Genomic DNA, 27,356 nt, shown 5'->3' on the forward strand with positions numbered 1-27,356 from the left:
TCTGTAACCGCCGCCAGGTTGTGTAGTATTTCGAGTCCTTGTCACTCTCACACGCTTCGTACACTTGGCGTTCCCAGGTCTGAAGTGAGTAGTGTACATTTGGCTCAGATACACACGGCCGCTCCGTTGCCCTGCTGTGTTAACAAACTGTGCGGGTTTCTTCGATTGGGACATCTTTTACTCAACACGACGAGGCGTTCCCTGCTCTTCTGAACCTGCCAGCTACTGAAACGGACGCGGAGAATCCTGGGTCTGCTTGCATCGGGGACCGGTGAGTAGCATAGCTAGGAACTGGTCGCCCTCCTGCAGGAGCCCATAGCTTTTCCCCGCTGTGTCAAAACAGCGCCCTTTTCCGTACTCGCGCTCTGCTTCTGCCCACAGTAGAGGCTGCGCTTGAGTCGCGGAACTTGTTCTTCTTCTTTTGTGCACTAAACTGAACTGCCTGACTTCCTTCGAAGAGACTCCCCTTTTGCCCGTTGGCACCAGCGTGTGCAGGTACTTTTGAGCACAAGGCTCCACTCTTCGCAGGGCTCGGACTTCCATCTAGTTAGGTGTCTCTGAAGGCGGACTGGGTCTAAGCATTATTTCGCACTGCCTGTTTTCTTCCCTTTTAGGTGGACTACCCATTTTGTGCAGATAACGCTTGAGACTTGTTGTATTTGTATATATATTGTATTGGTATGGTATGTGTTGGTTTACTATTGTTATATTGTGATTTTCTCGCTACGGTCATTGTTTTAAAGGCCTTGGAATAAATGTGTATATATTTTTAATATAACACCTGTTTGGAGTAGTTTGTAAGTGTCCTTGCTTTGTGTGCTCATTGCGGGCTTTCAGTCACCCTCACCCCTCTTGAGACCTAGTCTTGACCGCCGCGATCGCTACCTTGATTGGTCTGGCTCGTCCAGAGGTTACCCTGTTCCAAGTAATTAGGTTGGCCTTCTGAACTTCTACGCCACCAGGACAGAGTTCAGAAATCCGTCTTAACAATAAGGTATCGGTCACTCTGCCCCCAGGCGTCCTTCACTCAAGCTTTATTGCTGGTCAAAAAGCAAATGGCCGGATTCCCCGGAACAATAAATAACCAGATCCCATGCACTTTATAGAATGCATCTTTCTTCTGCAACACTGTCAAACCATAAAAACCCCTGGTCAGCTTGCTGGCTGTCCATCTGCTTAATGTTGCAGATAATCATTACCGTCCCTTCACCCTCTAAATCCTGCAATCCAGTTTTTCCCAGTCACTCAGAATTCATCTTGCAAAACCTGATTGCAGAGTTTAACCAATTTATGAAAAGAGCACATTGCATATAAATTTGTAAATTCCCCATGTACGTACATCAGTGTGAGTGCATGTTAAAATCTATTGTGTCTTCTTTACAGTGGTTGCTTCATAACAAATCCCCTTCCTGGCATGCCCATTAGGAAGTTCCTCAATGCCCAGTTTCCAGGCGTTTCGTGACACATCATAACCAGATAGTATTGATCTTTCACTAGCTGGGGTACCCGGAGTAGCCCGTGTCCTGATCGAGTGGTGTCTATTGTGCCCTGGAGGATGTTGCTCTTGTCGGCAAGTCTTGCTTCAGTTTGCTCTGGCATCTCATTTGACCTGGAGAAAGTTGCTCTTGTCCTCTGGTCGGCAAGTGTTACACTCACCAGGTATCCACGGGGGTGCCACACGATACTGGATGGAGGTCTAAGCGCTATCCCGGACCCCTCTCTGCTTGGTTATGTGCCAGACGTTGGGTAGCGCCTTAAGATTTTGTGCATTGAACTCTCCGTCCTGCCTCTCTGTCGAGGGACGCGTGGTTGGTGCGGGCGTTCCATGGACCTAGTTGATTCACTGGTCCATGTGCCTTTATGTCGGGTCCAGACCGGCTGTGACTCCGACTCTTCTGCTGTCTTCCAGGTGAGTTATAATGTATTTTCTGCCTTTATTCGGTCTTTCTTTCCCTCTGTTTCTCTGTCTTTTCAGCGTCTTGCTCCACTACGCTGTTCCCTAACAATGTCTCTTTTTGTTTTCACAGGGATGGTTGAGATCTCAGAGTTGCCGCGCCGATGGCGAAGACCACGGTGAGTTATTGATGCGGAGCACTGCACTCTTTATTGGTGTTAATTGCTAACCTGTGTTCTCTTCTCTTCTTTGTACAGGTTGCAGTGATGTTCCGGAGTGATGAGCGATCGAAGCGCTGCTTGCCCAGGTAAGTGCTTTGTTAATGTTGACCTTGCTTGTTCCTTCTTCCTTGCAGGTTGCGGCGAAACCCGGAGATGGGCGAGGTAAGAGAAGCGCAGGGTGCTGCCAGGACTCGCTGCTTGCCCAGGTAAGATTTGTTATTAATGCTGTCCTTGTTTCTTTAACTTTGCAGGTTGCTGCGAAATCTGGAGATGGGCGAGGTAAGCGAAGCACAGGATGGATTCAAGACCGGTTACTTCACAGGTAAGTGTTCTTGCTTGCTAATGCTGTTCTTGTTCTTCCAAGTTATAAATGCAATCCGGATCTAGGGCTTCAGGATCGGGCTGCCGGAGAAGCAGATGAGCAGGAGCTGGACACAGTGTGCTTTACGCTGCAGGAGTGCAGAATAATGCGAAACGTGTTCTGCTGTTTGGGTGTGGTTTAAATAGCCCAGGTAAAGTAGTTCCAGGACAGGTAGTTCCAGGCCCAGCCACACCTAAAACACTAGACTGCATGGCTTGGTTCTAAAGAACTGAGCTGTGTAATAGGCCTCCATGTTGGATTAAGGTCCAAATCTGGTATTGCTTTATTCCCGATAATGAGCCTGGCACCAGAACTGACTCATGTAGGTTTCTGATGGAGTTTTAAGGCCCTTGGGGCCAGTGTGAAGGGCTTTAGCCCCATTGCTGCCAGGGGGCTGTTATACCTGAGGGGGTCAGGGGCATGGATCGTGACAGCAGGTCATGCTGCTGTTTGTTGTTGTGTTTCAGAAGCTCTTGACATTGATTTTCGCTTTGAATCAGAGGGGGCTTTTCCAAGTGATGCTTGTTTTTTGTGCGGCATGTTTGTCACTTAATGGCTCCAGCACATTTGAGAAAATGTCTAAGAAAGATTGATTGAGCTCTCTTCTCCTGAATGAACTAAAGTAAACTGTAAACTTGCCACTTACCATATTAGGAGCAGTGTGATAAAAAATATTTTATTCCCTTTAAAAATGCTTTAATAAACACTTTCAAACTGATATAGTAGTCATAAATTTAAAAGGAATAACCAACACATCGAACATTTTTATTCAGAAACTTTTCCAAATGTTTCTTCTTCTAGTACCTACCGTAGTGAATCAGCGTGAGTATTGATAAATGAGTGTCTAGGGAGTTCTTTTTTTGCATCCAAACAGACTACAATCTTGTCCCTGACTTCAAAGGTGTGGATTTGTATAACCGGACAAACATACACACATACATACATTCAGCTTTACATATCAAGATTAGCGATTTCAACATTTATCTTGCTGCGTGACTGTTAATCTTAAATGATCAACTTAAACACAAAGTAACACTTAAAGTAACACATATCCCCATTCACATTAACTACGCTGGATACATATAAAATTGCAACAGTGCACCAACTTTGCTGCTTCCCAAGTCACCAACATGGTGCACACAACGTGAACTCTTCTTTCCCAATTGGACCTTGCCTGACCAACCCAACAATATCCAATACATTCACAATCCCACACTTAGACAGGGGAGCCAAATTGAATGAATATATATTTCTAAATGTCAATTATTTAAGTAACTTTTCTCTGATAACATACTTGTCTTGATACTGGAAAAAATCAAGTGTTTTTGAAGAATTGTGAAATATTTCTAGTTAAACATGTACACACACTGGCCGATGAGCGACAATGATATTACTGAAGGATACTGTGCTGCTTGATAGAAGCAATCGTACAAAGATTGTATTTAAAATGCATTGTATCTTTTAGAGTATGATATATACCTAGAATTGAGTATGGAATGAATGTTTGTGTGTGAAGTAACATAGGCCGTGTAGGCAGGGAAAATTTCATTTAATTAACTTATTGTTCATGACTCTATAACATTGTAGTGATTTCCCTAAGCTGGAAACCACCTTTGAAGTTCACTTAGTTCTTTAAATAAATTTATAGTTTTTGAATACACTGTTTTTCTTCCCCAGAATTGTAGGTTTGGGATTGTACATCTGGAATTAGACTGGTTTTGCCAGCCTAGCAGAATCAGTTAATCTATATTTCTATTAGTGTAGCTTTTACCTTGGTACTTGTCTGTCAGAAGAAGGAACAAGTTACTTACCTGTAACTATTCTTCTCCAGCATGGGTCTGGCATGGATTCACATGCTTATGAATATTCCCTGTCGTCACTTACAAAACTGTATTTCTCCCATAAACAAATCATTGCCCTCTGGGTCATACTGCCACCAGCCAATGACAGCCCTCTCCCTAAGCCCCTCCTCTGGCAGCCATTTTCTGATTTGGTAAGCACGTTAAGTGGCAGTATGACCAAGAAGAGCCGCAGAGGGGAAGGAGGGAGGGTTTGCATGTGAATCCATGCCATACCCATGCTGGAGAACAATAGAACAATAGTTACAGGTAAATAACGTGTTCCTTCTCTGGCATGGCTTCTGGCATGGATTCACATGCTCATGAAGAACGAATACACAGCAGTACAACATTACACAACCACAGGAGGTGGCAAGGCTCAACAGAAGCAATACACTCTTACCTCTGGAATAGACCCACCTCAACCGAACGGGTTGCGTAGCACTGCTTGGCCGACTCTAGACTCCTCCCTGGAATCCCTGTCGACGCAGTCGAACTTCGTGAAGGTGTGCGTGGACTTCTGGTGAAATGGGCTCTCGGACGGCCAGGAAGCGGTCGGTTCACCAACCGATGACAGTGCAGGATGCAGTCAGAGAGCCACCTTGAGATGGAAGCCTTGGACAAAGCCTTCCCATGGTCATGAACAACTGTGAAGTCTTTAGAAAGCTCTGTGTGTGCCAAGGAGAACATCAGAGCACGAGCAACGTCCAGCGAGTGCAAAGCCCTCTCAGCCGGAGACAAAGGTTTCGAGGAAAAAAACAGGTAACATCAAAGGTTTGTTGAGGTGGAATTCCAACTGAACCTTCGGCATGAAAAAGGTGTGCGTCCGCAGCACCACCCTCGATTTGTGGAAAGTCAGATATGGCTATTTGCAGGACAGGGCCTGTATCTCCCCCACCCTCTTGGTGGCGTTGATAGCCACAAGGAATGCCATTTTCCACAAGAGGAACTTAAGAGGGGCCTGATGCATAGGCTCGAAGGGGCCCCCCCCCCATGTGCCTCGTCAGAACCACGTCGAGTTCCCACGACGGGGCAGGCACCTTCACTGGCGGGAAAGATCGAAAAAGTCCTTTGAGGAAGTCCTTGATGAGCCGATGAGACCAAAGTGAAGACCATCCTGGAGACCTGGTGTAGCGGAAGATCCCACTTTAATTGAGGCGTGCACCAGTACAGCCTTGGCCAAGGATAGCAAGTACGGAAAAATCTGCGGGGCTGTGACCCTCAGAGGGGTAATCTTCTGTGACTGGCACCATGTAGCAAAACGCTTCCACTTGTCACAGTAGCACTTCAGAGTCGGCGATGCCCTGGCCTTGGCGAGGACCTCCCTTAAGTCGGCCAGCAACTCATATCCTCCAAAATCTAGGGCTGCAGGAGCCAATTCCTCAGGTTGAGAGATGCTGAGTCGTGATGCAGGATTACGCCTCCTTCTCTGGAGAGAAGATCCGGGACCGTGCCGGTAACTTGATAAGCGGCAACGCTGACAGGCTGAGAAGGTCCTGGTACCAAATCTGCCTCAGTCACGCAGGGGCGATGAACATCATCCTGCACTGACACTGTCTGAGTGTGTTGATGACACGTAGCAAGTGAAGCAATGGAGGAAACGTGTACATAAACATCCCTTCCCACGAGAAGGAGAACGCGTTCCCCAGGCTCCTCGCCTGATGGAATCTGCTGGCAAATTTCTGGCATTTGGAGTTCGCTGCCATCGCAAACAGGTCGATCTGGGGCCTGCCCCACTTGGTGACGATGTGGGCCACTTGGTGCTGCCGAAGTTCCCACTCGTGGCAGGAGCGCAACTCCTTGCTGAGGGAGTCCTCAATGGGGTTCTTGACTCCCGATAGGTGAAGGCGAACGAGGAAAATGTCTTGTCCAATGGCCCAGCATCACAGTTACTGCACTTCCGGGACGGGGAGCAAGTGCCCCCTTGTGTCCTGATGTAGAACATCGTGGCGGTGTTGTCCTTGAAGATCCTCACCATCTTGCCCTTCAGAGACGGAAGAAACAGCTTGAGGACCCAGAACACTGCCCGTAGCTCCAGGATGTTATGGAAATCCTTCTCCTCCGGCAGCTACAGGACTCTGGCGTGAAGACGTCCGGTGTGGGCTCCCCAGCCTTGCAGGGAAGCATCTGTCATGACCGTCTCCTGGAATGGAGGGTTCTGAAACCCTGTGCCACGGGCGATGTTGGAGCGGTCGCCCCACCACCTTATCGCCCGACGGAACTCGTCATCCAGAGTGATCTTGTCTGCAAAGTTTCTGTACACCTGCACCCAGCGAGCGTCCAGGAACTCCTGAAGAGGTTGCATCTGTAACCTGCATAGCCGAATGAGTTAGATGCAGGATGACATCATCCCGAGCAACAACTTTATGGTCCACACTGTGACAGTCTTCATAGGCAACAGCTGCTGCACCTTTCCCTGAATGGCAGCTAGCCTCTCTTGCGAGGGCGATGCTTAGCAGGATGCTGTATTGACCCTGGCTCCCAGGAACAGCGCGTTTTGCGATTGTGTCAGGCAGGACTTTGGATAATTGATGGAGAATGTCTGCGTGTCAGCAGCTTGACGGCCGCCTCCCTGTATCCGATGGCCAACTCCCGCGAGCGGGCCCATATGAGCCAGTCGTCCAGGTACGAGTATACGTGAATCCCCCGTAGACACAGATGGGCTGCCACTGAAGCCGCTTCATGAACATTCTGGGGCAGATTTTAAGCCGAAGGGTAGGGCCTTGAACTGGTAGTGCTGTTCCTGCACTACGAAGCATAGAAATTTGCGTTGTTTCCTGTGAATGGAGACGGGGAAGTAGGCGTCCTCCAGGTCCAGAGACGTCAAGAAATCCCCTCTTTGCAGTTGGCCAAGCACATGCTGCAACGCGACCATCCTGAATTTTTGAGACTTGAGGTACTTATTTAGACGTTGCAGGTCTAGAATGGGCCTCCAGCCCCCAGTCTTCTTTCTGAGAAGTATCTGGAGTAGATGCTGGACCCCCGTAGTCGCTGAGGAACCAGCTCCATCGCCCCTTTTCGCAGCATGGCCCGAACTTCATCAAATAGCTCAGGGACGGGCTGCTCCTGACGTGCCACCGGCGGGATCCGCAGACAGCTGTGCTGAAATTTAGGGTATGTACTTGGGTGAGAGCGTACAGCACCCATCTGTCGGTGGTGATCTTTTCCCACTCGCTCACGGACCTCGTCAGCTGGCCTCCCTGCTTGCTGGCGACAACGACGCGGGCCTCCTCCATAGGCCTGGGAACAGCCTCTGTGGGCTTCCTGGGTCGTGGATCTGGACGGCTGACACTGCACTGCAGGGAGGAGAAACCTTTTGATGATCTGCCCGACTTACTGGAAGAACGAAAGGAAGAGTGGTGCATTTGGAGCGTGCCCGGGGCACGGGTCACCTCTGTATCTGCCTTCATGGCCATAACCTTTTTTTGGAAAGGCCATCGACAAGTCCCTACTCGTAGATGACCTTTCCAAAAAAGGTTATCCCTGTCGAAAGGCATGTCCAGTACTTTCATTTGAACCTCCTGACGGAAACGTGTGGCCTTCATTCAGCCTTGGCGACTAAGGCAGACCCCGTTCCCTGTCTGGCGGAACCCTGTGTCGGTAACGTCCAGTGACACTGTGATGGCGTGATCTGATGCTATCGCTCCCTTCTGAAAGAGGGCAATCACCTCCATCCTCTTGTCGCCAGGGAGGTACTCTAGAATAGGCCCCAGCTTGTACTACAGCTCCCTGTCGTACCTGGCTAGGATCGCCAGTGCATTGGCCGTCTTGATGCTGGATGCCGCAGTGTAGATTACCTTCCTCCCCATGGCGTCCAACTTCTTGCTCTCGGTGTCCGGAGGAATGGAAGACTAGGAGGAAGGGTTAGATGACTGCATCCTCACGGTCGCTGAAACCACCCAATCCAGCAATGGTTGCGACCTCAGACACTTGGGTGAGGATTCCTGTACCCAGTACTTCTTCTCCAGCATCTCTCTTGGCTGTAGCCATGCAAGGGTTCTTCAAGAGGGCCAGGACCTCCTCCCACACGTCGTCTAGGAGGGGTAGCGCCATAATTGCCTTCCTCTTGACCTTGCGCCTCTGGTACAGGAAACCTTCCTTCCTGGTCTCCTCGGGTACAAGCTGGAACAGCTCAGAGGCTTTGGCTATCATAGAATGGAACAACCCCACCTCGTTCTGGAGGGGACGCCCTAGGCTGCAGGGACCCGCTGCCCGCTCTGACAATATCGTTGTCATGGGCGTATCCGTCACTGTGTCAGGGTATGCTGTGGGAGATGGGACCTGACGCAGGTGTGGAGGCGGAAAAGGGGGCATCGTTGGCGTTTTCTTTTCTTCATAAGCGGTTGATCAGGAGCCTGAAGGACTGTTGGAACATGCCCTTGTGGCATCCTCTTCTGGATCTCTGACACCAAGATGTGGAGGGTTGCTAGGATGTCCAGAGAGACATCCCTCGGCGGAACAGGCGTGATCGGAACACTGGGCCCTGCGCCCTCGTCACCGTCATTGTCGCCGTCGTCCTCTTCCATGTCCTCGTGGACTGTGTGCAGGGACTCCATATCCTCGTCCTCCGTGGACAACATTTCCATGGCTTGAGCTCTGGCCTGGGTCTGATCCGGGGCCTCCTTGCCCCCCTTTTTTCCTCCCTGAGGGACTGGAACCGGGTTCTGAGGGGGTGTCGCCTTCTCCGGAGTGCCGGCAGACCTTGTCAAAATCGCCACTGTGGCGTCTCGCCTCAGCTCTGTGTGGGATACCCTCTCAGGGTCATCCCCCCTTTACCTGTCGAAAGAGCAGCCGCCACCAGCTCGATCGTCAGCAAAGACTTTTCTTGTGCTGCCTGGACCTTCTTGTGCAGTTCGGCCTTCTTCTCCTCCATCCGTGGCTTCTCTGGCTTCTTCCACAGCTTAGCTGGCTTGGACGACTTCCTCTTCAAGGAGGAGCTCGATTGGCAGCTGGCAATGGAGGTAGAGGGTGATGTTGATCGCGCCCTGCCTGCCGTGGAACCCACTTCTGTGGCAACCCCAGACTGGTGGTGCTTGTCCTTATCTTGGGCCCCCACAGATAACGCCCTCACAGGACTTAGAAGACCACTCCTCTGACCGACTGGCTTTGGGTGAGGCATGTTCCTACTCGGGGACGGGCAGAGGCCTTGGTGTTCATCCACGCTGCCAGTCTACTGTGCCTGTCCTTTGTCGTATTCTTGGAGAATCTGCGGCAAATCTTGCAATCCTCTTCCTTGTGGTCCGGATGCAGGCTGTAGGTGCTTGTCCTCCACAAACACGTTCCAGAGCTTTTGGTGCAGAGCTTGAAGAGGGACCTTCCTTCTTTCTTCTCCTCCATCATGGCCGGAGGGTGCGAAATAGGCCCGATGGCCTTCTAGAAACTTCGATGATCTTTGCCCGTGAGAGGCACTGAACTTCACTGACAACAGATCCCTGCTGTCGGCAGATGGAGGGAAGAGCACACTGGCTCTTTTGAAACAAAAATAGAACCTTTTTCCATGAAAAAACACGAAAAACCTAGAAATAGCTTGCAGAGAAAAACTCGAGGACTCCCAACACTGAAGCGTGCGATGAAAATCTGAAGATGGCTGCCACAGGAGGGGCTTAGGGAGAGGGCGGTCATTGGTTGGGGCAGTATGACCCAGAGGACAGTGATTGGTTTATGGGAGAAATACAGATTTGTTAAGTGAATGTGAAACTGTTTTTTCTTTTACTGAGGATTCCCAGCCTGACGACGGGGGAATAGTCATGAGCATATGAATCCATGCCAGACACCATGCTGGAGAATGCAGACATACACAGTCCGTTTTTCTTACCCAGAATTGTGTGGTTGGGAATGTACATCTGGAAATAGACTAATTATGCCACCCTAGCGGAATCAATAACTATATATGTGTACAAGTGTAGCTTTTATGCGTCATGTTGCGGATGGAAGGACATTCTTTTTTTTAATCAAAGTGGAAAAGTATCATGAGACCATCTCTGTGGGGGAAAAATCAATTGCATCGAAATGAACTTGGCACCACGAGTTAATCTTTGGCATCCTCTCGATGCTTCCCATTAAGGTGCACAAAAGTATGTTCAAAGATCTAGACTCGGTCATGCAAAAGTTCACTTGGGATGGCAAAATGCAGAGCATAGCTTTATGGAAAATGCAGCTCCCTTTAAAACAAGAAGCTATGAATATGCCTAACGTCTTTGAATATTATCTTGCATTCATGGTTAGACACCTGTGCAGGACTATAGGCACAGAGGTAGATCAAATGGATGAAAGGGCGATGGAGAGTAATAACTTATCCCAACTTGAGCCAAAGGCCTTGCTGATGATGCAGCATATCCAATCGTATAGGAAACTATCCATTTCTGTTCCAGGATGCATCGATCTGGCTTAATCCAGCATTGACCGCCGAAGGGAAAGTATTATTCTGGCCGTCTTGGTTTTTAGGAGGAATTAAATACATAAAAGATCTGGTTGAGGATGAGGAATGGATCCTATTTACACGACTATGCTGTAACTTTGATTTGAGTGACTTCACCTATGCTGAGTATAGGAAATTGAGGGGTATCATTGCTGCCAAGATGGACCCTATGCACTTAGCAGCACATGGCGCAACATAGTCAGCGCTGTAGATTTGCAAACGTGCTCTATACCCAGACACCACTATGTATGGAATTCTGAGATCCTGTCGTAAAGGAGATCCAGAGTTAGCCAATATCTGGGCTGAGGAGTTGGGTGAAGCAATTGATCAGGTCTGTTGGCTAAGATGCTGTGGCAGTGTACAACTGGTCAGCATGGATTGGGGCCTAAGAGCATCACAAACTAAACTCCTTTTGAGAACTTATGGGACTCCAGAGCGCATGTTCAAAAGGCATCTTTTGGAGAGCGATATATGTTGGAAATGCAATCAGGCAAGGGGCACTCTGAGTCAATTAATCTGGTCCTGTCAAAAAGCAAAACACTTTGGGATGGGGTCTGTGAAAGACTGGGCTTCGTCTTGAGTTGCACTATCAGAATGAATGCTCGACTTTTAGTGCTTGGAGATGTATCTTTGCTTGATGACATTACAATTCTGTAGAAAAGTCTGGCTACTCTGGGCTTGTATGGTTGCCAAAAATAATATTTTAAGGTCTTGGAAATCGTCTGCTTCCTTTTGCATTGATGGCTGGGTGGAAGAGTGCGAATCGTGAGGGCAATTTATAAGCAATCAGGAGACACTGACAAATTCTTAGACATGCCGGAATGCTTTCTTGATGCTTATGGCTAATGTGTCCTAATAGAATGTACATTTTCTGTTGTGTGCTTATTCTTCGTGTACCACTTATTTTCTTCCCTCCCTCTTTCACTGTCAATTGTTCTCCTTGATGCTTACTCAGTAAGATTACAATTTTGCATTTATTCATTTGTATCACCATAATGTCTATGCTGTTTTCAAGGTCATTAGACAACTTTGTTGAATTCCACGATGTTTGCTTTGTAAAATAAATACAACTTTTAACCCGCAAAGTAACATGAATGCGGAAGTTCGTCTGTCAGAAGAATGTGGACAGTGTAGTGTTTAAAGTCCACTTGCTCAAACTCGGAAATGTTCTTAATCTGGCAGTTGGACATGTTTTAACCTTGAGCGTTGCTTTAAACTCCTCCTAAAGGCGCTAAAGGCATTTATTTTGTCAAAAAACCGATTGGCTGATCTAAAGACGTATTACCTCTTAGTTAATGTGTTGAGAATTATATTTTTGTTTTTTCGTTTCTCACATACAAGCAACAAAATTCATCTGGGAACAATGTTCCTTCTTGCTCTGTTTGCAAAAGAACAAAGGGACAGAGACATGTCACGATGGGTTATCAGACTTGTACCATTAAGTGTTTTAAATAATGCGTATCTTAGATGTATAGTTAACAAATATAAACGTGATATAGTACGTTTACTTAAGTCAGATTTTTCTGATCGAGTAAAGCCAAAGAAAATGTAAAATAAGATTGTGGCGACATAAGCTTTTGTTTTCATCACTTAACTAGGCTCGATACAAACGTGTGACATTATTTGTGGAGATAAAACTAGTACAGGTACCTAATTTGGCGGAAGAAAAGCGAATGGATACCTCAGTTACAAAGGCAAATGAATTGGGGATGCCTACTTCTAGGAACCGTGGTGTTTAGTCGGACTCGTAATTCATCCAAATCTCACTTCCCGACCGCTTTACTAAGTGCTCTCCAAGTGTCCAACAAAGTGAACTTTTCAGTGCCTGTGATTGAAAGGCGAGAATGTCTGGCTTGAAAAGATCAAAAACGTGTAGGATGATAATTTCAAACAGCCACCGACAATTCGCAGCCCAACTGGCGCGAGGAATGAAGCGACGCTGTGAGAAAGGGGTCAGAGAGAAGGCAATGGGGAAGATGGCGAGGGAGCATCACAGACACGGACAAGCAGAACAGTTGGTAGAAAGGGAAAACACGAGCAAAACAAACGGTTCTGGCTCATGTTCGTTGTGCCCGGATTACAAAGAACGCCAGAAGGCGTCTTTCAGTGAACTGTCAACGCCGTGGGTAGGATAACTTAAAAAGTTTAACACATACCCGTTTGCAATGAGGCTGAGACTTGACAAAAAATAAAATGGAACCAATGACAAAACTCGAAAAAGTGCTCCCAGTCCCTTCCATATTTTTCAATGTGCACTTTAAACACGCTCTAGGCGGTAATAGAATTAAGGGTTAATTAGATAAATATACGTTTTTTAAAAAAATTAATTTGCAATTATCAACTGGATCATGGGAACATTTAATTCATTCCTGCAGGCACAAAACTAGGCTCTTGTAGGCCAGTGACATAACATTTTGCGCCCCCTGCAGGCCATGCTGAGGTCCCCTCCCCCCATCCCCAAAGCTTCTCAAAGCACAGGACTGCGCCACACTTCAGACTGGGCTGGGCCACCATGCGTGCCCAATGTCCATGATGATCATACTGCTGCAGGGGCGTGTGCACACTGTGCTAGGGGAAAGATGTATGTTAATCAAAGCTTAAATCTTTCACCTAGTGTACAAACAAGGGGGCGGTGGCTGGCCTCTGGCACCCAAATGTACTAGCCACCAGTGCCGGCTGGTGAATCTTGATTGGAGGGGCGTAAATATTTGCTACAAGTATGCAAGAGCGACCGAGTGTAGATAGGGAGCCCAAACCAACAAAAAAGGGTCCAGGGAGTTTCTCCCCCCGCACCTCTCCCGAGAACAAGTTTTGAATAATGGATTAAAATGGTGCATTATACAGCACACTTTCTGTGAAAAATTGGGTAAAAAGCAAGACAGTTGTGCTGGGTAACTCATGAAAAAATCCAATAGATGCAAGTCACCAGAGTGTCCATGAACATTTCCAAATGGATTTTCATGCCTTTCCCCACAATACATGCAAATAAAACCATGTTCATGCTCACTATGCCCATACATTTCCATGCTGGCTGCACCAATATATGCCAGTATTCCCATATAAGAACATACTCATTTTTGCTTTGTGCAAACCTGCCAGTAATAATATTAGAAAACTTGTTCAAGCTGGCTCTGCCAATATATGCCAGCACCCACACGCAAGAACATACTCCTGTTGGCAGTGCTGTTAAAAATGCCATGCCGCAATACGAAAACATGGCCCAACTGGGTCGATGTAGGCCAGTCTAGACATGCAAGTACAGTTATCATGCTTGCCTTATCATAGATGCCTGGCACAAAATGTCAAGACATAGTATGAAATGGCTAGAATGGTGCACCGAAATGCCAGTCGATAATACGCAAAAACAGAAGTAAAACAGGCCATGTAACTTAAGGAAAGGTCGATTTAACAAGGGGGGTCCTGGGAGTCCCTCTGCCAGACATTAGTCCTGGTTACGAGGGACTTACCCAGAGTCTTTAGCTCACTATCTTTCACAGAGAAGAAATATCCCAAACATATCAGTCTTTGTCCTGCCCTGGGGCAGTCCAGCACCGAAATGCGAGGCAATTCTCCTCTGAACAAGAGTACCAACAGAAACCCCAGACACGTGTTTCGGTCAGGGCAGGACAAAGACTGATATGTTTGGGATATTTAAGTAACTTTGGGTCTCACCCTAAGTTACTAGGGGAATCCAGACGTGGACCCCTTGCTCACTATTCTTAGAGAGGCACAGATCCACCCTACTGATGAGGTCCAACCAGACCGAAACACGTGTCTGGGGTTTCTGTTGGTACTCTTGTTCAGAGGAGAATTGCCTCGCATTTCGGTGCTGGACTGCCCCAGGGCAGGACAAAGACTGATATGTTTGGGATATTTCTTCTCTGTGAAAGATAGTGAGCTAAAGACTCTGGGTAAGTCCCTCGTAACCAGGACTAATGTCTGGCAGAGGGACTCCCAGGACCCCCCTTGTTAAATCCACTTAAGGAAAGGTCAACATTGTTCCAGCGCTCCCTGGCTCCCCAGCAGCTCCCACACACACACAATCACATTCATACCCATTCACCCACCAGTAACTCACTCATACACTAGCTTTCACATTCATTCACACATGTCTCCAGGACATTCACACTGCATTCTCCAAACATGGACCTACAATCACATTCATACCGATTCACCCCCCAGTCACTTAGCCAATACACCTTTTCACACATTCACTCACACTGAATTCTCCATATATGCACCCACCCAGAACATTCTTTCACATTCACTCACACATGCCCCCAGAACACTGACACTGCATTCTCCAAACATGCACCTACAATTGCATTCATATCCATTCACTCATCTGTCATTTACACATACACCTTCTCTAATAGTCACTGAAACTGCATTCTCCACACGGCAAGAACATTCACAGCCACATTCATACCCATTCACTCACCTATGACTCACCCATACACCTTTCCAATTCACTCACCCTGCATTCTACAGACACCCACCCAGAACATTCACACACATAATCACATTCATACTGGTTCACTCAACCATACACCTTCTCTCACATCCACTCACACTGCATTCTCTACACATGCACCCACTGACTGAAAGCATTCACAGACACATGTATACCCATTCACTCACCTGTCACTCACCCATACATTTTCTCTCATAGTCACTCAGACTGCATTCTACACACAGGCATGGGCATACATCCAACCAGAACGTTCACAGTCACATTCATATCCATATCCATTTACTGACCTGTCACTCATCCATGCACCTTTCACATTCACTCACACTGTATTCTCCACATTCACTCACACTGCATGCTCCACCTGAGCATCCACCCAGAACATTCACACACACACAATCGCGTTCATACCTATTCAGCCATCACTCACTCATACACCTCTCGCATTCATGGACGCTGCATTCTGCATACGAGCACCCAGAACATTCATCCACACACATTGATTGCATTCTCAATCACATGGCAGGTGCACTCACCACCCATAAATGCATGCACCATTCAAATGCACGAAGGCATAAACATACATCCATGACATAAAATACCTACATGCAAAATCACAACAGGCACGCACTTACACATTTCGATTGTACAAGCATTTGTTTATATGCACTGAAATCTAGAACACTTTATTTCCAGTTGTATTCACATTTTTTCTATTGCTTCAAACATGGACTGACACTATCCTTCGCAAAAGAAGTTACACAAGAAAACAAGATAATCTTAAAATTAAGAGGAGGGAGCTAGTAGAACCCCCATGGTGCACAAGGTACATTATGTTAGAGGTTTGAAAATAATGTTTTTATTTAAAGAGGAGAATAAAACGTGCAATTATTGACTAAGGCAACAGTGATTGTCTAGGAATAATGTTCAGTACAGTCACAATGTAACAAGAGAATGGATAGAATATTTCATTCATTCGTTTCAAAATATTTAGAACTTACTTTTTAAAATAGGGGTGAGGATGTAGTACAAACGTAGACATTAGAATCTGAAATATTACCATGAATTCAATACCTCTTGAAAAGGTAACAGTTGTTTATTGAAATATCAGAAATAAGGAGTGGCCCAACCCTTCAACATGGTCTTAAAAGCCAGAGGTTGTAACTAGATATCTACTTACCTATGAGCCACAGGATGAGGAGGAAGTCTATCCTCTCCAATGCAGGCCCCATGGTGTTCTTCTTGTCCTCATTATAGACCACAGAGTACAGATTGAGTAACAGCAGAAAGGTGAAGTAGGAGGCCCCATGAATAATAAACTTCATGAATGGCGTGTGAATGATTCTCCCGACTCGGGATTTGGGGGCCAATAAGTAGCAGAGAGACAGCACTGGCCAGAAAAGACCCACGGTCAGCACAATCAAAATCTTCTTACAGGTGTGCTTGCGTCTGTAGGCTGCCATCTGACCAAACCAAACAGTGTTGAGAAACTGCTGACAGTTGGACTGTGAAACGAACTGAAACAGAGAAAACACAAAGTAAACCTTCATGACTTTTTGCATTTCTGTTTTGGTGTGCACTTCGGTCATTCGGTTTAAAAAAAAAATATTTAACGGACATTCCTTCATCTTATTCACTACCCTAGGCACCACATTATGAATCAAGCATGGATGCAAACATGACAATATGTGTCCATTTCTGTGTATAATGCAAAATGGATAAAAGTGAATGATCAGGACATTAAAATCAAAAGCGCGAAAATGATTTAACTTAGAGGGCACTTACTTCTCACCACGATGAGAAGAATAAGCAAGTTTGGTATGCTCCCAAAACGTATTTTTGAATTAATTTGGAATAGAAAGCTACATAGGATCCCATGTATAGTACTGCTACAGGCCAGAATGAATGGAGGCTTAGGCACACCTCAACATACTTTCTAGTGGCGCAACTGGCTCCAGCCTTTGAGTGGCTTTCAGGTGCTCTTAAGAAGCGATTGCGTCAGCTTGAATGGGCACTCTCCAATCAGTATTGGGATCCTATAACTAAAGAATTGGGGTTGCACCAACACCCTTGCCTCTGACATCAATGCTTGGGACCCAGAAATTACATCTGCTTTGAGTGGTGGAAACTTTATACATTTGAAAAGGGGTGACCTGTAACACATGGGTCAGCATTTTAAGGCCAATTTTCCTCTGCCTGAAATTGAAAGGTTTGGTTATGTACAGCTGTACCTCACATACAGTATCATCAAGACAGAGGGATGCTGTGAAATGAGCAGCTTGGCACAAGAGATGTCAGAAGGGGCGAGAGGAGCGGGGAAGAAATTGATCTACTCATACAGGCTACTTGAGCAGTACATTACTGAACATACACTGAAATATGAAGAGGATCCGGGTTAATGGGCAATTCTCGACTAGGCTAACAATTACCAGGGGTACCAGACAGGGCTGCCCTCTGTCCCCATTGATATTTGCATTGTGCATGGAGCCGTTGGCCTGTCGGATCAAGGATAATGTGGGCATTGAGGGGATAGTGGTGGAGGGGGTGTTAGCTATAAGGTTTTGCGCTATGCTGATGACATCCTATTCACTCTCTGAAACCCCCGCACTTCCCTGGTCCGAATAATGGAGGAACTAACAAGCTATGACAAGGTGACACAGTTCAGAATGAACTTTGATCAGTCGCATGGGCTGAATATTTCGTTAGGAGCCCAGGAACGACCTGCCATTGAAGTTCTGGCACCGATACAGTTGTCCAGGGAATCGATCCCCTATCTGGGGGTGCGCTTCCCTAACAGGGTCTCTGAAGTGCTTTGCTGCAATTTCCCCCCTGTTTTTCCAAGCAATGTCCGATGACCTAAGCAGATGGGCTAGGTAAGAAATATAATGGTTTGTGAAAATAGCTGCAGTAAAGATGAATCTCATACCTCGCTTAATATACTCTTGTCTAGCACTGCCGGTCAGAATCCCGGACACAGAATTTCACACACTGCAGGGGAAGATTATCAAATTCATAAGGGGAAAAAAGCGGCTACAAATTTCAAAGAAGGTGTTAATGAGGACGACAGCGGTGGGTAGCCTAGGGGTTCCAGATGTGTTCAAATACAACCTAGCCGCACATATCTACCACACGGTCAGCTGGGGGACACCGCTGTGCAACCGATTTGGAAAGTTATAGAGCATGCTCGGTCAGCTGTGGGGCTAGCTCACTTGACATATGTAGCCCAGGGATCCCTGCACTCAACACATGGCTTCTCACTCTTGTCAGCCACCAGGAACAAATTGTCCTATACGAGTTGGGTCCTTCGTAGGTGGGACATGACACAAGGACCCGGTCCACCTCACACCGGTCTCGAATAATCCAGAGTTTCGCGCAGGGTGTAATGTTAGCACTTTTGGCGCATGGGAAGCAGGCGGGTTGGTAACACTACAGCAGATGTACAGGGAGTTGCCCCACACACCTTCCAAGAATGTAAAGACACCTTTACCTTGCCTGAGACTGAACATTTCTGGTACACACACAGTTGAGATACTGGGCTTCACACCCCCCCTATAAAACATAGGGCTAGTAGACCGTTAAATGCCCTTGAATTGACGGTTCAGGGAGGGGCTTACCGGGGCAAATCAACAGACTATTAGATACAGGGTACCCAGTGGTACAGCTGCCGTACATGAGTCAGTGGGAGGAGGATCTGTGGGGCCCACTAGAGGATGAAGAATGCGGATTCAGGCGAGAATGCATACATCATCACAATGCGCTATGGACAAGGAGTGTGAATACAAGTTCTGTCTCAGGTGGTACCATACGCCAGAAAGGCTGCACCATATCACTGCAGATCACCCATCGAGGTGCTGGCAGGGCTGTGACAAAGTGGGTTCTCTCCGCCACAAGGTGTGGACATGTGCAAAGGTTGAGCTCTTCTGGAAGGAGGTTTTGTCCAAGGTTAAGGACATTATGGGGCTGACTCTCCTTATGAATCCTCAGGTAATATTGCTAGGGGACACAGGTGAAGGGCTATTTCCCTTGTCGGGTCCAATGGCTACGCTGATTGGGCACCTTCTCCTGGTGGCCAAATTGACTATTGCAGGCAACTGGAAAATTGAGGAAGGCCTGCTGGTCCAGATGTGGTGGGTCAAAATATGGGACATTATAGTGGCAGATAAAATTACTGCAATTCGACAGGGGAGGCACAATACTTGTCTGTATGGAGACCTTTCCCTGACTTTGCAGAAAACTGCCCAGCGATTGTGGGTAAACCCCTGCAGATGAGACACTGTTTTAGCGCAAGGGGACTGGCAGCGAATGTTGCTCCCGGTAGGGGGTCTTTCCCAAAGAAACCGTTGGAGGGGCTAAGTGTTTTTGACTTCTTCTGGTGCACAAGGAAAGAGACTGTTACTATTCCCTGTCTGTATATTAAATCGGAATGTGATAGGAGTCGTGACCCTTTTGAAATGCAAAGTATGTATACATGTAGCTGCCCTTTCCCGCAGTATGTTAAACAAACGTTTTTGGAAAAGGAAAAAAAGAAATGAGGGTAGGAGCTAGGGCACTGAAATAGCCAAAGACGCAAGGAGTAACATTTGGGAACCAGCCCATAGAAAAGGGTTCTGCAATCTGTGGCTCTCCAGATGTGTGGAACTACTACTCCCATCCTCCTTAACCATGGACTATGATGGCTGGGGCTGACGGCAGTTGGAGCCGGAAACATCTGAAGAGCCAAAGGTTACAGAACCCTGCCAGAGAACCTACAAGTGTACTTTAATTTAAAAAATGCAGAAAAGCTCAGAAGTGGTATATGACCCAAACACACTTTAAGAAAATATTTTTCTTTTCGCATCTTTCCAATCTAGTTCAAAGACGCCCCAGAATATTGGATGATTGATTTGAAACCCTGACTGAATATTTAGGAATAACGTGTCTTTTTTCACCTCCCTCCCCTGCTCAAGTGATTTTGTTTTGGGCGCACTCGTGTGCCTTTAGGCTACCACTGTAGAAGGACCCTATATTTCATTTAGGCCAAGTGGGTAGCACTACGACCTCCTTAAAATACATCAGCGCAAGCAAACCAAGTTTCACCTTAGTGAAGCCAAAAGAGGCAGTGGTACCTTTATTTTACACTGTTTGGATGCCCTGCTCTGCACCTTTGTCTGCCAGGTGCTGTTCAGAACCATTAGGTTGCTGAAAGAGATTAGAGCCACTAAATCTATAGGTCAAAACCATGTGCAATAGCACTTTATGGTGCTGAGCTTTAGAGATTCGAGGATATTCATCCAATCCATTTAAAAGAGGACACCTTCATTAGGTGTCACCTAAATCTCTCACACTCAGCCCAAACCAGTTCCATGCACTGCAAACTGAACCCGCCCTTTCTTAGAGATGAGCACGCTAACCCTATGGACTAATCCGGAAGCTGCATTCTCCCATAAAGTCCTCAGCGACATTCTCGCAAGAAGGAACAAGTTACTTACCTGTAACTGCTGTTCTCCAGCATGGGTCTGGCATGGATTCACATGCTCATGAATATTCCCCGTCGTCAGGCTGGGAATCCTCGGTAAAGAAAAAACCCAGTATCAGTTTCGATTCTGATCTGTCTTTCGTAGTAGTAACCAATCACTGGTCTCTGCGTCATACTGACCACAGCCAATGACTGCCCTCTACCTAAGCCCCGCCTCTGGCAGCCATCTTCAGATTTGGAAGCACGTGAAGTGGCAGTATGACCAAGTGAAGAGCCGCAGAGGGTTAGGCGGGAGGGTTCGCATGTGAATCCATGCCAGACCCATGCTGGAGAACAACAGTTACAGGTAAGTAACTTGTTCCTTCTCCAGCATGGGGTCTGGCATGGATTCACATGCTCATGAATAAAGAATACATAGCAGTACACACATGCACAACCACGGGAGGTGGCAAAGGCTCAACATTAAGCATTACATCAAACTCAACATTAAGCAATCTTACCTCCTCACCAGGCTCACCTCAGGCGAACAGGTTGCGCAGCACTGCTTGGCCGACCCTGGACTCCTCCCTGGAATCCCGATCGACGCAGTAGAATTTCGTGAAGGTGTGCGTCGACCTCCACGTAGCAGCCCTGCATATGTCCAGCAGGGGCACACCAGATAGGAACGCCGTGGTAGCTGCGATTGCTCTGGTGGAATGGGCTCTCGGACGGCCAGGCAGCGGTCGGTTTGCCAACCGATGACAGTACATGATACAGCCGGAGAGCCATCTGGAAATGGAAGCCTTCGAGAGAGCCTTCCCCTGATTGACAGGTCCAAAGTTCACAAAGAATTGTGACGTCTTCCGAAAACACTTCGTGCGGTCCACGTAGAACTTCAGCGCTCTAGCCACATCAAGCGAGTGCAAAGTCCTCTCAGCCGGCGACGAAGGCGGCGGGAAAAACACAGGCAACACCAAGGGTTCGTTGAGGTGGAAGTCCGACGGCACCTTGGGCATGAAGGAGGGCTGCGTCCTGAGCACCACCCTCGTGTCGTGAAAAGTCAAGTATGGTGGCTTGCAAGATAGGGCCTGGATCTCTCCCACTCGTCGTGCGGAGGTGATGGCCACAAGAAACGCTGTTTTCCACGTCAGGAACTTCAACGGGGCCGAGTGCAGAGGCTCGAACGGAGTCCCCATGAGCTTGGTCAGCACCCCGTTGAGCTCCCACGCCGGGGCCGGAGCCTTCACCGGTGGGAACGATCTGAACAGTCCCTTCATGAACTCTTTCACCAGACGATGAGACCACAAGGACGTCCGCCCCGTGGTTCTGGTGTATCGGGAGATCGCAGCAAGATGAATCTTGATGGACGCGTGTGCCAGTCCAGCCTTGGCCAGCGTCAACAGGTACGGCAGTACTTGGGGAGCCGTAATCCTTAGAGGGTTAATCTTCTGTGCGTGGCACCAGACAGAGAACCTCTTCCATTTGTGTCCGTAGCATTTAAGAGTTGAGGATGCCCTGGCCTTTGCAAGAACCTCTCTTCAGTCGGCCGGTATGTCGTATCCTCCAATCTCTAGCGCTGCAGGAGCCAGGCCTGCAAGTTCAGCGACTTCGGGTCGTGGTGGAGGATGGCACCTCCTTGCCTGGAGAGCAGATCCGCGTCCACTGGCAGCTTGATTGACGGGGACGCTGACAAGTCCAGAAGGTCCGGGAACCATATCTGCCTCGGCCACGCAGGTGCGACGAGGATCATCCTGCACTGTGACCTCTTGAGCTGGTTGATGAGCCGGATCAGCAGTGGCAGTGGAGGGAACGCGTATAGGAACAGGCCTTCCCAGGGGAACGAGAAAGCATCGCCCATGCTCCTCGGCTGGGGAAACCTGCTGGCGAACCTCCGGCACTTGGAGTTCGTCGCCGTCGCGAACAGGTTGATCTGGGGTGTGCCCCACCGTCGGAAGAGGTGATCCACTAGATCCTGCCGTAGTTCCCACTCGTGGCACGAGCGCAGCTCCCTGCTGAGTGAGTCGGCGATGGTGTTTTTTATCCCTGCCAGATGAAACGGCACCAGAAACATCCTTTGGGCGACGGCCCAATGCCACAGGTCCTGCGCCTCCTTGGACAGTGCTGGGGACCTGGTTCTGCCCTGTTTTCGTGATGTAAAACATGGTGGTGGTGTTGTCGGTGAAGATCCTCACCACCTTGCCCTTGAGGGACGGAAGGAAGGATCTGAGGGCCCAAAACACTGCACGGAGCTCCAGGACGTTGATATGGAGGGACTTCTCCGTCGGGAGCCAAAGGCCTCTCGCGTGCAGATTTTCGGTGTGCGCTCCCCACCCTTCCAGGGAGGCATCCGTGGTCACTGTCTCCTGGTGGCCTGGGGTCTGGAAGTCCATGCCTGCCGTCAGATGCGCGCGGGTTCCCCACCACCGGATCGCTCGTCGGAAACTCTCGTCGAGTGTGATCCTCTCCTCGAAGTCGCCCGTCGTTTGGATCCAGCGCGCGTCCAGGAACTCCTGCAACGGGCGCATCCGGAGCCTGCACATGGGAATGAGGGAGATGCAAGAAGACATCATTCCGAGGAGGGACTTGATGGACCTCACCTTGGCCGCGTCGGCAACCAACATCTGCTGTACCTTGCCCAGGATGGCCCTGGTCCTTTCCTCCGACGGGGAGGCCAGAAGGGACACTGTGTCGAGCTTCGCTCCCAGAAACAGTGCGTCTTGCGCGGGAACCAGGTGGGACTTGGCGTAGTTCACGGAGAATCCCAGGTCCGTGAGAAGTTGGACGGTCCTTGCCGTGTGCTTCACGGCGAGCTCCCTCGTCTTGGCTCGGATGAGCCAGTCGTCCAGGTAGGGGTAGAGGTGGATCCCCTCTCGGCGCAGTTGCGCCGCCACTGGTGCAAGGCACTTGGTGAATACCCTGGGAGCCGACCGTAGACCGAAGGGAAGGGCTCTGAACTGATAGTGACGCCCTTGGACCACGAACCTGAGAAATTTTCGGTGCCCCTTTAGGATGGGAATATGGAAGTAGGCATCCTCCAAATCCAACGACGACAGGAAATCGCCCTCCTCCAGCTGCCCCAGGACGTGCTGGAGGGTGACCATCCGGAACTTCTGTGCCTTGATGAACTTGTTCAGCCGTCGTAGGTCTAGGATGGGGCGCAATCCTCCCGTCTTCTTCTTCACGAGGAAGTATCTTGAGTAAACTCCGGAGCCCCGAAGCCTCTTTGGGACGAGTTCGATGGCGCCCTTCCTGAGCATCGCCTTTACCTCCCGGAGAAGCTGAGGGACGTGAAGCTCTTTCCTGGCCGCAGGGGGGACGCGCGGGCACCTTCTTTGAAATTCGAGCGCGTGGCCCTGGGCTAGGGCGTCCAGCACCCAACGGTCGGTGGAGATGGACTCCCACACGCTGACGAAGCTCGCCAGCCGGCCTCCCACCGGGGTGCTTCGGTGGGGGCCCGACCCCACGGCCAGTTCAATCCTGCTTAGACGAGGCTTTGCCGCCTTGACCTCCTTGGCGATGACGGCGGGGTCCGCCCGACTTGCCTCGTCCCCTGTAAGCTTCCTGAGACGACGAACGGGTCGCTTGACGGTAGGTGGAAAATCCGCCGCCGGAACCTTTGGAGGCACCCTCCGAAAGGGCGGCCGCCGTTGCTGGAGAACCCCGAGCACCCGGGCCGTCTCCGTGTCCGCTTTAATGGCTTGAAGGGAATCGTCCACTGTTTTCCCAAACAGGTTGTTCCCATCGAACGGCATGTCCAGGACTCTGGTCTGTACGTCTTGACGGAAGTCAGTAGCCTTGAGCCATCCACGCCGCCTAAGGCACACGCCGTTGCCCAACTGACGAAATCCAGTGTCGGCGATGTCCGTCTCAATCGTGATGGCGTGGTCCGACGCCACCTCACCTTCCTGCAAGATCTCCAGGGCATCCGGCCTCTTGTCGTCCAGTAGGAAGTCCAGCAGGGGAGCCAGTTTGTACCACAGCTCCCTGTCGTAGCGGGCTACGATAGCCAAGGCGTTAGCCGCCTTAATCGTCGTCTCTGCAGACAAGATGACCCTGCGCCCCATCGTGTCCAATCTCTTTCCCTCGCCGTCCGGCGGGGAAGTCGACGTGAAAGCCGCACCCCCCCCCCGCTTTCTTCCTGGCCGCCGCGGAGACGACGGAGTGCGAGGCACAAGGGGGCCGCGTCCGGGACCCGGTACTTCTTCTTGTACCGGTCTCTTCTAGGCGGCGTCGTGGATGGGTTCTTGAGGAGGGCTAGGCTCATCCCAAATATTGTCCAGTAGAGGTACCGCGAGGACCGTCTTCCTCTTGGCCTCGCGCCGCTGATAAAGGAAACCTTCCTTCTTCTTCTCCTCCGGGCAGAGCTGGAAGAGCTCGGATGCCCTGGCGATCATGGAGTGAAAAGATCCAATCTCGTCGGGCGGGGAAGCCCGGGTGGGAGGAGACGACGGCAGATCCTCGTCGTACACCTCGTCGTCCGTACCCGTCGCGGCCGTGTCAGTCCCCGTATCATCCCCTCTAGTCGTGGACGGGGAGGGGAACTGAACGGGGCGCGACGGCTGAAAAGGAGGTGGAGGGTGAATCCTTCTTTTCTTAGGAGGGGGGCTGCCCGAAGGGCCTGGTTCCGGGTCCCCCGACGGGAGTGGTTCCTCCACTGGTAACGGCAGTCTCGTCCTTATCTCTGAGCATAAGGACTGTATAGCCAACAAAATGGGCGCCGAGTTGTCTTGCAGCACTGGCAGAGGGGAATCCGACGGGCGGTCAGGGGCCCCGTCGGTACCCTCGACGATGTCGTCTCCTGCGTCGGGATCCCTCCCGACGGGCTGGTCTTCTTCCACGCCAACGCCGTGGCTTAAGACCTCGATCAGTTCTTCCTCAGAGGTTGAGGCCGAATCCACGACGACCTCCTGCCCCCCCCCCTTTTTCTTCTCCGTCGGAGGTTTCACAGGGGTCCTGTCGATGGGCATAAAAGAGGACTCCCTCCGCGGTGGCAGGGAGACTCTGAGCCCCGAGGTCGCCACCACTGGTGTAGCCTCCACAGGCTGAGCCAGGGCCGCCGCGACTGTCTCGATAGAGGCCTTGGCCGGATGGATTAAGGCTTTCACCACCTTAGGTGCGCTCACCGCCTTCTCCTTGAGGGGGGGAGACACTGCCTCGCTCCCCTTCCGCCTTCGAGCTCGACCGGTGCCTCTCCAGGAGCTTCGCCGGGTGCTCGGCCTTCCTCTTACCCGACCCAGAGCGTTGGCTCGTGGTTGATGGTGCCGGGGAGGGTGCGCCCTGCCTGGCGCCCGTAGAGTCCGACCGTTCGGCGCTCCCGGTGCCAGCGGACTCACGGTGCTTGGCCTTATGTTGGACCCCCGTCGCCGGGGCGTCCTCAAAGGTCTTAGAAGAACGCTCGGATTTCTTCCTCTTCTTCTCGCCGGACGGGCTCTTCCCTTACAGCCAGTTGGCGAGACGTTGATGGCGGTCCTTCATGGTCCGCTCCGACATGTTGCCGCAAAACGCACAGTCCTTCTCCACGTGCGTCTTGTCCTCATGCAGGCAGTAAAGACAAAATGAGTGTTCGTCTTCCTTAAAGACATTCTGCAGCTGGCATCCAGGGCAGACCCTGAACAGCTTTCCGGGCGTCGAGCTTCCCTTCTCCTGGGCCATGACCGAGATGGGCCTGAGAAACTTCTAGAGTCCTCCAAAAGCGTAGCTCGACGAATCTTCACCCTTGAGGGGCGTGGACGAATCCGACATGGGTCCCCGTTGATCGGATGGAGAGTCGGTGGAGCTTGAGGCTCTTCTGACTGAAAAAAATGAAGTTTTTGAGAAAAAACGTGAAAAAATAGCACTAACGCTCGAGAGCAATAGCACGAGGATCCCAACACATGAACGTGCGGTAAAAATCTGAAGATGGCTGCCAGAGGCAGGGCTTAGGTAGAGGGCAGTCATTGGCTGTGGTCAGTATGACGCAGAGACCAGTGATTGGTTACTACTACGAAAGACAGATCAGAAACGAAACTGATACTGGTTTTTTCTTTACCGAGGATTCCCAGCCTGACGACGGGGAATATTCATGAGCATGTGAATCCATGCCAGACCCCATGCTGGAGAAATAATGTACTCAGGATCCCTTGCCTCGACTATGTGTTTAAGTCTCCATTGAAAGTGAATGCAGATGATCTTTTTAGGAACCCGGGTATCATCACCAAAAAAGATGGTGGGTTGATTAGTGGGAAAATAAAAAAACATAGGGTAAATAGAGAGGCAGGAAAAAACTGCTCAAACAGCCCAATAGGAATTCTCTTCGTATTTCCACCCCATGTAAAAGGATAGATTATTTGGACTCAACGCAGCAGTAGGTCACTTATAGCACGCTTCAGATTCGGCTTTTTGCCGATTGGTCAGGTATACTCCTGGAGATTTCACTCCCCCTCCAAAGGTCTACCTGTCCACACTGTCGCCACACAGAGGACATTATGCACTTTATGTTGTTATTCAAGTTATATATGAAGATTAGGCAGAATACATTCCCCTCTAACCCCCCATTTAGGCATCTGGGCATAAGAACAATTAGGTTGGCTTTGCATTATCTATTATTGCTGCCAGGCTCTGCTATTTTATCAGTACTACAAAGACCAATCTGCAGCGCCCTAAGGCTGAGAAACCGTTATACAGCTAGGACATTGATTCTGTAAATATCATTTCAAAACTACCTTTTTAATTATGCGATG

General features: G+C 49.4%; 1 protein-coding gene across 2 annotated transcripts in view; it reads right to left on the bottom strand.

The window, feature by feature from the left end:
* The window catches only part of TRPC1 (transient receptor potential cation channel subfamily C member 1), a 489,142-nt gene that overhangs the window by 259,672 nt on the left and 202,114 nt on the right, over nt 1-27,356 (bottom strand). For both annotated transcript variants that reach the window (XM_069618262.1, XM_069618263.1), the window contains exon 7: nt 16,384-16,720. In XM_069618262.1, coding sequence (XP_069474363.1) covers nt 16,384-16,720 — 337 coding nt within the window. The remainder of the gene's footprint in view (nt 1-16,383; nt 16,721-27,356) is intronic.

Source organism: Ambystoma mexicanum, chromosome 10 (assembly GCF_040938575.1).
Source record: "Ambystoma mexicanum isolate Mex_15411 chromosome 10, UKY_AmexF1_1, whole genome shotgun sequence".
Classification (NCBI taxonomy): domain Eukaryota; kingdom Metazoa; phylum Chordata; class Amphibia; order Caudata; family Ambystomatidae; genus Ambystoma; species Ambystoma mexicanum.